Here is a 12,484-nt window from a genome sequence, read left to right on the forward strand (position 1 = left end):
ATACGAAAAATGGAGTCCAAATTCCAAAAAGGGCTTGCCGAATGCCAGATTATAGAACTGTATAATCTGATGGTGACGGCCTGATTGATTAACAGTTTAACACTTAACAGCGTGCAACCAACGAAGGCCTTGACCCGACCGGAGTAGTGGTTGAACTTGAATTAACTTGTATACGAGGTCTTCCTAGGTTGAGTTGAGATGTACCCAACCCAATAGCAACAGTACAGGAGACAAATTTGCCCTCTCACAGCAACTCAGCAAGCACATTTCCAGCCCAGCAATCACAGCTTCTTAATTAGACTACTACCAGTTCAAACGAATGCATGAGGAACATCCATAGTTTCCACCTGCATTTCAGCGGTGGTTAATACTACTCCATTTTTTGAAATAATTAGTTAGACCATAGTCGTTCCTGAAGTCAAAAGGTTAACTGATTTGTAACTCGTTTTGCCGCATAGTAGTTGAAAACGAGGTAGATGAAAGCTAAGCTGCCGATCTTGATTTCCAAATGCATCAAGAGGCTTAGGAGCTGGTAAATGGTCAGCCAAATGGGCTAAGCTACAAACGGATGGCTTTAATTGGTTGATCTAGTAGCTTTTCCTGAACAAATTTACTCTAAACTATAAGGCACATTTTTTAAATGACAGCAAGTACTAAAAAGTGAAATAGACCTTGAAAATGATACATTCTACTCATCAAACCCCAACAAAAAGTAATGTTAATTTCTGGAGCCTCAGAAATAGAAATGGTTAGGCCGAACATGTGATCGAAGCGATTTGTGATTATTCTTTAGTTAATTGTGCCAAACAAAATTCAAAATTAAGACATCTGGCTCTGCTGTACGTACTCTAGTACCAAGTACCATTCAACTCAAAATTGACACTGAAAAACGGACCATAGCAGTTCACTTATAACAATATACACATGGAAATTACATAGGCCGCCATGGCTACCATCTTATTTGTTTCGAGGAAACTACCAAACCCTGTTTTGAAACGTAACACTTGATATATGTATACATTATCCAACCTCCAATTAGTCGTCAATGCCCTACGGCGTAAAAGTTCATTAGCTAGCTAACCTTGGTCTCCCATCTCATGTTAGGTTTATGAATTTTGCACTCACAAAACTGCATACGACATGATCCTGTGATAATAAGTAGTAATAGTGATTCGATTACGCTTAATTCACTTCCAAAACCCAGAGACCAGCAGATACGAATGTTGCCACTATAAATACACGTGTACGTTAATTCATCATTAAAACGCATACCTAACAGACACCGGCCTTGCCTGCCTGCGACACACGCAGCAATCTAGCTCGTCACGTACACGTAATATAATGGCCATGGCCAAGGCGATGCTTAGCTTGCTGGTGCACCTCCACGCCGCGCTCCTGTTCGTCCCGGAGCCCGCCGGCGCCGGCGCCGTGTACAGCGTCGTGCGCTACGGCGCCCGCGGCGACGGCGCGTCCGACTCGACGCGGCCGTTCCTCCGCGCGTGGGCCGACGCGTGCCGCTCGCCGCGCCCGGCCACGGTGTACGTGCCGCCGGGGAGGTACCTGCTTGGGCGCGCCACGTTCGTCGGCCCGTGCAGCAGCCGCGCCGTCGCGTTCTCCATCGCCGGCACGGTGGTCGCGCCCGCCGGGTACGCCTGGGACGGCGCCACGGCCGGGCAGTGGATCACGTTCGAGTCCGTCGTCGGCCTCACCGTCTCCGGCGGCACCCTCGACGGCCGCGGCGACGCCCTCTGGGCCTGCAAGAAGCAGCAGCCGCGCGGCCACTGCCCCACCGGCGCATCGGTACGCACATCAAAACATTCGAGACGGCGACGGTGGTTCATTGACTAACATTTTTAATCGTCTTCTTCGTCGCCATGGATGCAGTCGCTGACGATCTCGAACGCGAGGAACGTGGTGGTGGAGGGGGTGAGGTCGGTGAGCAGCGAGCTGTTCCACGTGGTGGTGCTGCAGAGCCGCGGGGTGACGGTGCGGCGGGTGACGGTGGAGGCGCCGGCGGACAGCCCGAACACGGACGGGATACACATCCACAAGTCGACGAACGTGGCGGTGTACGACGCCGCCATCCGCACCGGCGACGACTGCGTCTCCGTCGGCCCCGGCAACTCCAACCTCTGGATCGAGCGCGTCGCGTGCGGCCCCGGCCACGGCATCAGGTACGTCCGCCCGTACGGGTCCATGCACGGCGGCAATATGATCTTTTTCCCCATAAATCGAGTGACAAATCAATTAATGATTTTTTTAATCCAGTCCATCCAGGGGGAAAAAATCTTAAATTTCTAAAAGAGTTGAGACAAATTATAGCCCCAGATACCTCGTTCGTTTGACCATACACGACGTGACAGAATGGTTCACATGCACATTAGTGGAAATGGACCTGAACTGTGGGTCCCGGCCAGCCGGTTCCTTCCCTGGTCGCATACACAGCATGCACACGATGTTTTGGGGATTTACCTAATCCACTTTCTCGTTTCAGTTAAGCTAGAACAGTAGAACCACACGTATCTTTTAATCCTCCTGCCAGCTGATTAATTAATCAAAGTATTATTACACCTGTTGTTGTTGTTGATGTTAATTAGCATTGGGAGCCTGGGGAAGCAGCAGGGGATGGCGGTGGAGGCGGTGCAGAACGTGACGGTGAAGACGACGTGGTTCACCGGCACGACCAACGGCCTGCGGATCAAAACATGGGGTAACTCCAAGCGGGGCTTCGTCAGGGGCGTCACGTTCTCGGACTCCACCATGGCCGGCGTCGGCAACCCCATCATCATCGACCAGCACTACTGCCCCGACGGCGGCTGCGGCGGCGCCGCGCGCGGGAGCAGCTCCGGGATCAAGATCAGCGAGGTGGAGTACGCCGACGTGCGGGGCTCGTCGGCGACGCCCGTGGCCGTCAGCTTCGACTGCAGCCGGAGCAACCCGTGCAGCGGGATCAGGCTCCGGGACGTGAGGCTCACGTACCAGGGGAAGAGCGGCCGCCTGCAGGCCGCCGGGGCGGTGTCCTCCTGCCGCAACGCGCAGGGCACGGCCTCTGGCCTCGTCGTGCCGCCGAGCTGCCTCTGAATAAACCACCTCGGATTGACCTGCGTTAGGACTCATTCGGTTAATCTCCATTGGAGAGGGATTGGAGGAGATTTATTTTACATCTATTGCGGTGTGGAATTACTCTCCTTCAATGCTCTCTAAACAAAACAATGCCTTAGAGAACACATAGGATTTGACGTGACGTTGTATACCTGTACATATTTACACGACGTAGCATACGCGTATGTACTTGTACTTGTGATCGATACACGAATACAAAATTAGATGTATACTGAAACAGATCTTGTTCGATTTCCCTCCCCTTTTGTATGGGAAATCGGTGGCTATAAAGGTTAATGTAGAATCTTGTATGTATATGAGGAATGACTTGCTTTTTTTTATATATTGTCCAGTATCTGCATTGTTTTCTTAAGTCATCTTACAGTTGAAAGTGCAATTAACTGGAAGTATGAATACCTAGAATTTTATTTTTGTCGTTGATATTAGTGTCGCGGTTCAAAATTCAAATCAGTTTGTTTGCATTTGGTTGGAACTGAAAGTTGATTAAATTTCCAGTTAGAACATTTCAGTATTTTTCGAGTGACTGAGAGCGGATGAGTTCCGTAGCTGAGACTAGCTCGCGCTGAATAGTAACGCTACCCTGAACAATCAGCCTGGCCTAATAATCTCTCACCCGAGGCCACAAAGCTTCTAAGGGCAGTAGTAGCAGTGCGTCTTCTAATTTTACCAAACCTGAATTGCCAACTAGACCAAGAATTATATAAGGAACATACTTCACAGTGCAAAATTACCTTATAGTGGGTCCCATCAGTACTATCTTTTTTTTTCTTTTTCATATCCCAATCTCTCTCTCCTCTCTTTCTTCTTATCGGGGAATCCAATTTTGGAGAGGGGCTCGGCCCGAGCGGCGACAACGCAGGGCGGCGAGGCGATCAAGCTCGCCAAGCTCCGAATCGATGTCGGCCCCGACCTTAAGCCCCTCACCCCTCCGCTCCCTGGTGTCTCTCCCTCTCTCCTCTCAGGTAGCCTGGATTGAGCGAGGATAATGAAGAGCTGTCCAGACAAGCGGGTGACGGCAATGAGCCCCACGGCCGTGACTTGCTCCCTCCCCAACCAAAGAGACGAGCTCCTTTCCTCCGTCTCCTTTCTCCCTCTCCCTTCCCAGGCGCCACGATGGTGCGGGTTGGCCCTGGCAAAAGCTGACAATTCCGAAGAGGAACCGGTGGCTCAGTTTGGCTCCGTGGCTCTCACTTGGTAATGGGAGAGGCTGATGTGGCGTGAAATCTCTTGCGTGGAATGCCGGGGCTGAATGACAGGTAAGCGCAAAGCCCTAACTGAACACGGCTCGGTCCACGTACGAAGTCTTCGCGGAGTCCTCTTTGGCCCAAATATACAAGAGCAGACCACAAGCCAGTTTTCCCCGCACCGCGCGGCCCAAAGCACTCACCCCCACAGGCGACCTCGCAACTAGCAACGCCACCCCACGGCTCCACGCGCCAGCAACCCATGCGAGATGCGATGCGACACGCTCTCCACGACCACGACTCCATCAACGCCCAAGCAAAGCCGCCGGCCACAAGCCAAGCCACGGAATCACGCGGCGCCGGCACGGCACGGCGTGATGCCGAGATCTCCCGTGTGCCGCAGCGTTCCCGCTCCATCCAACTCATCACACACACGACACAGCACACCGCACACCCATCCCCCCACGTCCACGTCCGCAGCCGCAGCAGGCCTTCCCCTCCCACGTGGATCCCCGCGCAACCGTCAGATCTAGCGACCACGCCCCCACGCCGTTGCAAACCAACCGGGCACCGCGACCCGACTACTACCCTCTTCAAGGCAACGTTGTACAAACCCGTCCACGAATTCCACCGAAAACCGCAGCGAACGCACCTACCTACCACCCAAACGGCAAGCGGCAGTGCCAATGGAGCAGCAACAGGCGGCGCCCATGGCGAGGAACAGGAAGGTGGTGCTGCGCGAGTACATCGCCGGCCGGCCGCCGAGGGAGGACGACATGGTGCTCGTCGACGGCGGCACGGTGGCCCTGCGCGTGCCGGAGGCCGCCGCCCCCGCCCCGGCGGTCCTCGTGAAGAATCTCTACCTCTCCTGCGACCCCTACATGCGCGGCCGGATGCGGGACTTCCACGGATCCTACATCCCGCCGTTCAAGCCCGGATCCGTAGGTTTCCTCCTCCCCTTCGCCTGCTCTCCGTTCAATCAGAGGTGCATTTCACCCTCTACACGGAGAATTGCTTTACTGGTTATTGAAGGTTCCATTTGTGTGAAGGTTATTGAAGGGCTTGGAGTGGCGAGAGTGGTGGATTCCACCCATCCGGGATTCAGCGCGGGCGACATTGTCTCCGGGATGACTGGTTGGGAGGAATACAGTCTGATCGACAGGCCTGAACAGCTGAGCAAGATTCAGCAAAGTGACATACCCCTCTCTTACCATTTGGGGCTTCTTGGTGAGTTAATTATTATAATTCTGATTACTAGCTAGGATTTGTATTCTGAAAAACAGCACAAATCATGAATGAGAACACAAGGCGCATGATAATTTTTCACAAGAAAGGCTTGTGTGCCATTTGTGTGGTTCCGGGAAATATAGTGTGTTTTACTCTTGGTAGTTCTAGTGAATTGACAATGGTGTGATGTAACTAGTTTTTGGCTAGGGAAAAGTGAAGTGCTTCTATTTCATAGTTTTCGTACTGAATGGAAAATATTTAGTTACATACTGATATATGAATCTGCTCCCCCCGTTTCCTATCATAAGTCATTTTGACTTTTTTTTTCTTAATTAAACTTCTTTAGGTTAGATCAAGTTTATAGAAAAAATATAGCAACATTTCTAAAAACAAACATGTTATCAAAATGTATTCAATGTTATATCTAATGGAACTAATTTGGTATTGTAGATGTTGTTAATTTTTTCTTTAAACTTTGCCAAACCTAAAGAAGTTTAACTACGAAAAAAAATCAAAACAAATTATAATATGAAACGGAGGAATTACTGTTTATGGTACTGCTACTTTTGAACTACTTCTTTGATCCGACGGAGGAAAAAAATCAAAACGACTTATTTTCTTGCTTTCCTTCTCAGGCATGCCTGGTTTTACAGCTTATGCTGGTTTCTATGAGATCTGCTCACCGAAGAAGGGCGAGTTTGTTTTTGTTTCGGCTGCATCAGGAGCAGTTGGGCAAATTGTAGGACAACTCGCAAAGCTTCATGGATGCTATGTTGTGGGAAGTGCTGGAACAAATCAGAAAGTATTAACTTAAAACTGATAATTGCATTCATTACCTGTATAGATGCATCATTCAGGGTTTACAGCAATGTTTCAGGTTGAGCTCTTGAAGGGCAAGTTTGGATTTGATGCAGCTTTCAACTATAAAGAGGAGCCTGACTTGACTGCAGCCTTGAAAAGGTCAGGCCTTCTCTTTCAGTTAAAAGGCACGGCTTAATTTAGGTTCAATGAGCAATTGATGAATTAAGATAGATTATAACGATCATCTAAAAATCTTAATTAAAATACTGCAATAGTGTGGAACATGCTCCTGTTATAGCTAAATTCGCGAGTGAAAAAAAGATGGATTCATACACTTAATGTGTTATTGTTTAAAAAATCGACCTGCTGAACTCACTGAATGATTCATAATACCGTTGTCATGATCTAAGTCTGTTTGTGATTTGTCCTTGTGTAGGTATTTCCCTGAAGGTATTGACATCTACTTTGAGAACGTAGGTGGTCCAATGCTTGATGCTGTACTCCTCAACATGAGGACCCATGGTCGCATTGCCGTATGCGGGATGGTCTCTCAGAATGCGCTGACTGATCCTGTAGGGATCCACAACATCTTCTGCCTTGTACCAAAGAGGATAAGAATGCAGGGGTTCATCCAGAGCGACCACCTCCATATGTTCCCACAGTTTGTCAGTGACATGGCAAAGCATTACAGAGATGGCAAGATTGTGTATGTAGAAGACATGAGCATAGGGTTGGAGAATGCACCTGCTGCGTTGGTTGGTCTATTCAGTGGAAAAAATGTTGGCAAGAAGGTTGTGTGTGTGTCACAGGAGTTAAGTCAGTTTACATTCTGATGAGTATCAGAAACCTCTCTGAATTGAGGTGATAAGTAATAGATGTTTGTCTTAACATGTTCAAATTATACCTGGGAAAAAAGTTCAATTCGCTCACTCAATACCAGTGAAAATATTAATTACCATTTACCAGGTCATGATTTCGTTCTAAATCAACAAGACCAGCAGATCAGCAAGTAACCTTGTGCAAATCCCAGGACATCTTACGAACCAACGTATCACGTATGATTGGAACAAAACTCGCTACAAAGTTTCATAAGCGGAATCATCCAGTTAACTTCATACATTCATCAGAACGCATCAGCTTCTTTCATGTACCTGCTTATGTGTACATTCATCTACCGCTACCTGTTGAGATAACATGATTATAGTGCCGTTTCTCCGGTTTGCAGAATCATAACTGACGCCTAACCAGTCCTTTAAGATCCATTAGTACTGCCGGAGCATCATACCCTGTTGCCCCTGTTGCCGTACAGCGGGAAACAAATCAGTCGGTTCTCCCTACCCTGACTAGAGAACAGTGTACCCACAAAATAATAATGATGAGAAGGAAAAATGAGCATAAAGGTGTAGATTAGAGGTAGTCCTATGCTATACATGAGAACATATTTTTGTATAACATGATGTGAAGGCAGAAACATGTAATTTGTGGGCTATGGCTAATAATCAAGTGAGACAATAACAGATAAGGAAGAATGCTCACAAAGGACCTAGGAATCCAGATCTAGCTAACATGACAAAGGAAACTGTCATATCAACCTCATAGTTGGTGATTGCATGATATAACAAATAAATGAGAAATCGAACAACAGAACAAAGTATGCTTTCATCTTAGTAGGGACCTGAGGGCAGCTGCAGAATGCAGAGAGACCAAGTTAAAACTGACCGCAGCTTAAGTTTTTGTTTAGGGTAAATATATACTCCTCATAGAAACATAAATTGGAATGAATATTTAAAATTAAGTAACAAAAAATGATAAGACCCCATGTTATACTTGTTAATATTAAAAGCAAAATAGAAACCACAATTCAAACTTTTACTCAAGACAAAAAAAAAAGTTTGCTTACCATCAAGATAGTCTCTCCAAGAGACTTTCCACCATACTTCGTTGCCCTATGCCACTCAAAGATTCTGATTTTATAATCGCATTTGATACAACAATGACATTACTTGGAGAAGGTGCATTAACCTACAAGGACATTAACGATTTATATTTTTCCAAAGAAACAAAGATAAGAGGATACATAAAAGAGTGATATAATTAAGACATATACCCAGACTCGGCCATTCAGGCCAACAGCAATCTCAAATGAAAGTTTTTTTCCAAGGGCCTCTAGAACTGGACATGTTGGAGAACTTAACAACCTACAAGCAACAATTTACAAAATATAAGAAAATAATGCAACTGCATTGAAGAATGCTAGTATGTAATGTCCTTACATCCGCGACAAGCCAGTAGACGTGTCAAACATATAGCCATCTTTTAGTTGACCAAATTCGGCTGCTTTCCCAGTAGCTGCAAAATACAAGCCACAGCAATATATTCATATTGAAGTAACAGAGCTAATACAATAATTAGACAAATTCAAACATAATAACAGTATAGCCTGAAATGGTGTCATTACGTAAGGTCAAATATTATCATATAGAGAGTGACAGAACAACAAAAGACATACTTGAGTACTTCTAATGGATTAGTATAAAATAGAAAATCCCAATGCTGAGTTGTAAGATAATAGTTTTACCATCCATGCACGAGAGCTCTGGGTTCATGATGCTATTTGCTTTCACCACTCGTGCATATATTAATGTACCAATCTGCAGGAGAATATCATGGGGTAAGGCACAGATTGAGCCTGCTGTATATGCCGCTTTAGTACAAAGACAAAGGAGGATGAAAAGCAACATATCAGTGAGTTGCTGATCAAAATGAAAGATATACAAACAACATATTACGTTGTTGAAGTTACAGATCTAAGCCCATATCGCTGCATAGAAAATCAGAAACTATTGGCTATGTAACTCTAGGCAGTAGCAGTTTAAAACAAGGAGAAACATGATATTTGCATGTGCAAGAACACAATTATTCAATGAAATAAACAATATTCTCCTATACATCATAACAGAGTGAGTTCACCATTATTTTCTGAAACAAAGATGATACCTATTCAAACTAAGATAATTTCAAGTATATCTATAAATCATGGTATATAGACCACCTAAAGTAAGAAAAATGTTCTCAAAGCTGGCAGCCAATAAAAGCAGGATACCACAGTGAATTTCATGACAAAAAACCTATGAAAGAATTGAGTTGGGAAAAAAAAAATCAACAACAATTGATGAATGATGATGACCCATTAGTCACTGCCATACCTCGAACTTTGGAATATTTCTCCTGGTACCACCTTCAAATGCAAGAACTGGTAAAAAGGCCAAATTAGGACCTTTTATATCCACCAAGAAGTTCTGTAATGACAGAATCCAGCTCAGCAAAGAGGTAAGAATATATCATATGAGGTGCATCATGATGCCCCATTTAATGACAAAACTAAAAGCAAGATTTTAGACAGTCAGTGGAAGTCCATATCAGTTCATGTAGTATATTTGAAATGTACAGAACAGTGATTATATCAAAACAGTTAGGTCCACATACTAAAAAATGCATCATATAGAAGAATTAATTTACATAAATACACATAAATGTACACTTACATCTGGTTTGGTGTCAACCACAACACCAAGAACTGTATCTTCTACAGAAGGTATATACTGCAAAGGAAATAGAATAAAAGCCAGAGAACAGGTTAGCGCTGAAGGACAAAGAGAGTAAAAAAACTATGTGAAATCCCCATTCTACCGTTGAGAAGATATAAAGGCTAAAAACATGGCAAGCATAACCCATTCGACATAGGAAACAAATCATAACATTAAACTGGTAACAGACTCAGGATGGCATGTGCATATGTTGTCTACCTAACCAATTTGCATACCATGTCAATGGTAATATAGTGGGAATAGCAACATAATTATCTTTCTGTTCAATCATGAAACATTAAGGAAGGGGCAAACAACCTTCTGCCGCACTAAGAAAAGCAATACATGGGCATAAAGCAGCATGCCATACACACTTTATACAGACACAGTGAGCGTATTTGATCAATTCACATTCTCATTAGTCCTTATAACGATCCATAGATCCCTATATACCTCTCAAGCAGACAAAGTTGACGCACATAAGCCAAACATTTTTTTTCCATTGTGTTATATATGAGAGCAAACAGGAGTGCTCACCCTCTTCTGCGAGCTCTCGACCCAATATTTGTTGGGCTTCGAAAGCCGTAGCCTCCCAGCACTGGTAGCCTGTATGGTGTCGCAATCCTGCAAACCCCGGGGAGCGCTCATAAGCATAACAATAAACCCTTGATTAAACCCTAATCCCTAATAATCTCTCACAAGGCCCCACTTGCCACCACGAAACGATTTACCTGTCGCAGGCCAGCGCCGAGCTTGATGGTCTGGTTGGTCATCTCGGTGAGGTCGAGGACGACGTCTCCGGGGACCTGGGAGGCGATGGTGATACGAGTGAGCGAAAAAAGAAAAATCGAAATCCGCAGGGATAGCGAGTCGGAGGTCGGGGTAAGGTAAGAGGGCTTGGGGCGCGTACCACGTGGTTGTCAACGAGGGCAGAGGGTGGCGGCTTCCTCGATTCCATTGCTCGGTGGCTGCAGCGCGCGGGTGCGGTGGAGCGGGCGGTGCCGGCTCCAGGAACGAATCGTCGGGTGGTCCTATTTGACGCTTCAGATTGTCGCAATGTTAAAAATTCAAGTTAAATGTTTCAAAAATAATAAAATATAATTGAAATGTAGCAATGTATCTCACAACATCACAACTTTCTTAAAACCAACATTTAAGTTTGAAGTTACAAAAGTTAGAAGATGAATCATTCAAATATCTTACAATAGATAGGCCACAAGCTTAATAGAGAGCTCAGCAAGAGTTTCTAGGCCTTTGAACCTTTCATCTTTTCTCATATCATCAATATAAAAGTCCCAAGTTGCAATTCAAGTCTAATCAAATCCAAGGGTAAAAATCTTTTGGATAAAACTTGGCAAGGTTAAGTACTCAGTGTGCATCATAAGAGGCAAATGAATTTAATGGATTCAATGCTGACATGCAAATGACCGATTTCACATTAATCTCATCAAACACATATTGTTCAGTTCTTGGCTAATTTTTTGAATCACACCAATACACACTTCTCTTCCAAAATGATCGTCATTTGTTTGGTGTAGATAAAACCGTGGAGATCCTCCATGTCTCACTACAATTTGCACTACAAATTAAAGAGATAAACAACAAATTTCCACCAGCTCTACTACTGACTACTCACTCACTACTACATAGGGCAACAAGCCAACAAGAAATGACTACGGACCTTTGCACTTTTCCGGGCAGCAGGAGAGCTGGAGAGGGAGCTCGTGGGTCTCGGTCGACGGTCGTCAAGAAGAGGGAGAGGTGGCGAATGGGGAGGAGCCGAGCTGCCTAGGGGACCCGGCTCGCCTCGACGCCTCCCTGTCTTCCCTTTCCAGGGGGGCGGTCGCCGACTCGCCACCCACCGGCGCCGGCGCTGGGCGACAGCCAACAGGAGTGGGGGTGCCGGGGAGGGGAGGCTGAGTCAGGTGGCGCCGAGGCGGAGACGGGAGCTGGGAGGCGGCGCGTGGCTGCACCTCTCCCTAACTCAATGGGCTTTATTTTTTTTTTGGGCCAAAGTTACTACTTTATAAGTTCAGGGATGAGTTTCAAACTAAACGACAAATTAATGACCTCAAGTGAACTTATTCCATTTCCCTGCACCGTTCGGCCCAAAACACCCCCCGGGCCGCGCGAGCAGCCAACGCGAGATGCGGAACGGCACGGCGTTCTTCCGCTTCTCCGCCAAGCGTCTTACGCTCTCCCGGCTCATGCTGAGCGGATGGCCGGCCGCCTCTCCACGACTCCAATCAACTTCCATGCAAAGCAGCCATCCATGGCAGTATGCCACGGAATCACGCGGCGCCGGCACGGTGAGATGCCCAAATGAATCCCTCGTGTGCTGGTACGACACGGGGGATCTCCCGTGTGCATGTGCCGCAGAGTCCTCGCTCCATCGAACTCACACGCCGCCGCGGTCTTCCCACGTGGATCCCCGCGCAACCGTCAAATCTACGGAGTAGCTACCAGCCTACCAATATCCCACGCCGTTGCAACCAACCAACCGACACCGGCATAGTGGCATACAAAGTTGAACATTGTAATAGAGAAGCAAATAAAATTGCT

At 46.3% G+C, this 12,484-nt stretch overlaps 2 protein-coding genes across 5 annotated transcripts; one reads left to right on the plus strand and one right to left on the minus strand.

Annotated features, from left to right (window-relative positions):
* Positions 1-1,260: 1,260 nt before the first annotated feature.
* Positions 1,261-7,236, plus strand: LOC4324916 (uncharacterized). Its single transcript, XM_066308180.1, has 8 exons — positions 1,261-1,800; positions 1,885-2,174; positions 2,598-3,075; positions 4,841-5,248; positions 5,357-5,534; positions 6,170-6,336; positions 6,412-6,494; positions 6,772-7,236. Exons 1-8 carry the CDS (start codon positions 1,342-1,344, stop codon positions 7,166-7,168), a joined length of 2,460 nt encoding a protein of 819 aa, XP_066164277.1. The 5' UTR covers positions 1,261-1,341; the 3' UTR covers positions 7,169-7,236.
* Positions 7,237-7,369: 133 nt separating this feature from the next.
* On the minus strand, positions 7,370-11,826 carry LOC4324917 (uncharacterized). 4 transcript variants are annotated; one of them, XM_015765626.3, is made up of 11 exons: positions 11,604-11,826; positions 10,833-10,953; positions 10,654-10,728; positions 10,460-10,546; positions 9,881-9,937; positions 9,542-9,634; positions 8,914-8,986; positions 8,609-8,684; positions 8,443-8,533; positions 8,236-8,357; positions 7,370-7,630 (listed from the first exon to the last, which is right to left on the minus strand). In XM_015765626.3, exons 2-10 carry the CDS (start codon positions 10,878-10,880, stop codon positions 8,238-8,240), a joined length of 720 nt encoding a protein of 239 aa, XP_015621112.1. In that variant the 5' UTR covers positions 10,881-10,953; positions 11,604-11,826; the 3' UTR covers positions 7,370-7,630; positions 8,236-8,237. The 4 variants fall into 4 exon arrangements, with proteins under 4 accessions (XP_015621112.1, XP_015621111.1, XP_066162718.1 ...); XM_015765625.3 differs by having other exon boundaries at positions 10,833-10,963; XM_066306621.1 differs by lacking the exon at positions 7,370-7,630 and adding an exon at positions 7,716-8,020.
* Between the last annotated feature and the right edge of the window lie 658 nt (positions 11,827-12,484).

Source organism: Oryza sativa, chromosome 1 (genome assembly GCF_034140825.1).
Source record: "Oryza sativa Japonica Group chromosome 1, ASM3414082v1".
Lineage (NCBI taxonomy): Eukaryota > Viridiplantae > Streptophyta > Magnoliopsida > Poales > Poaceae > Oryza > Oryza sativa.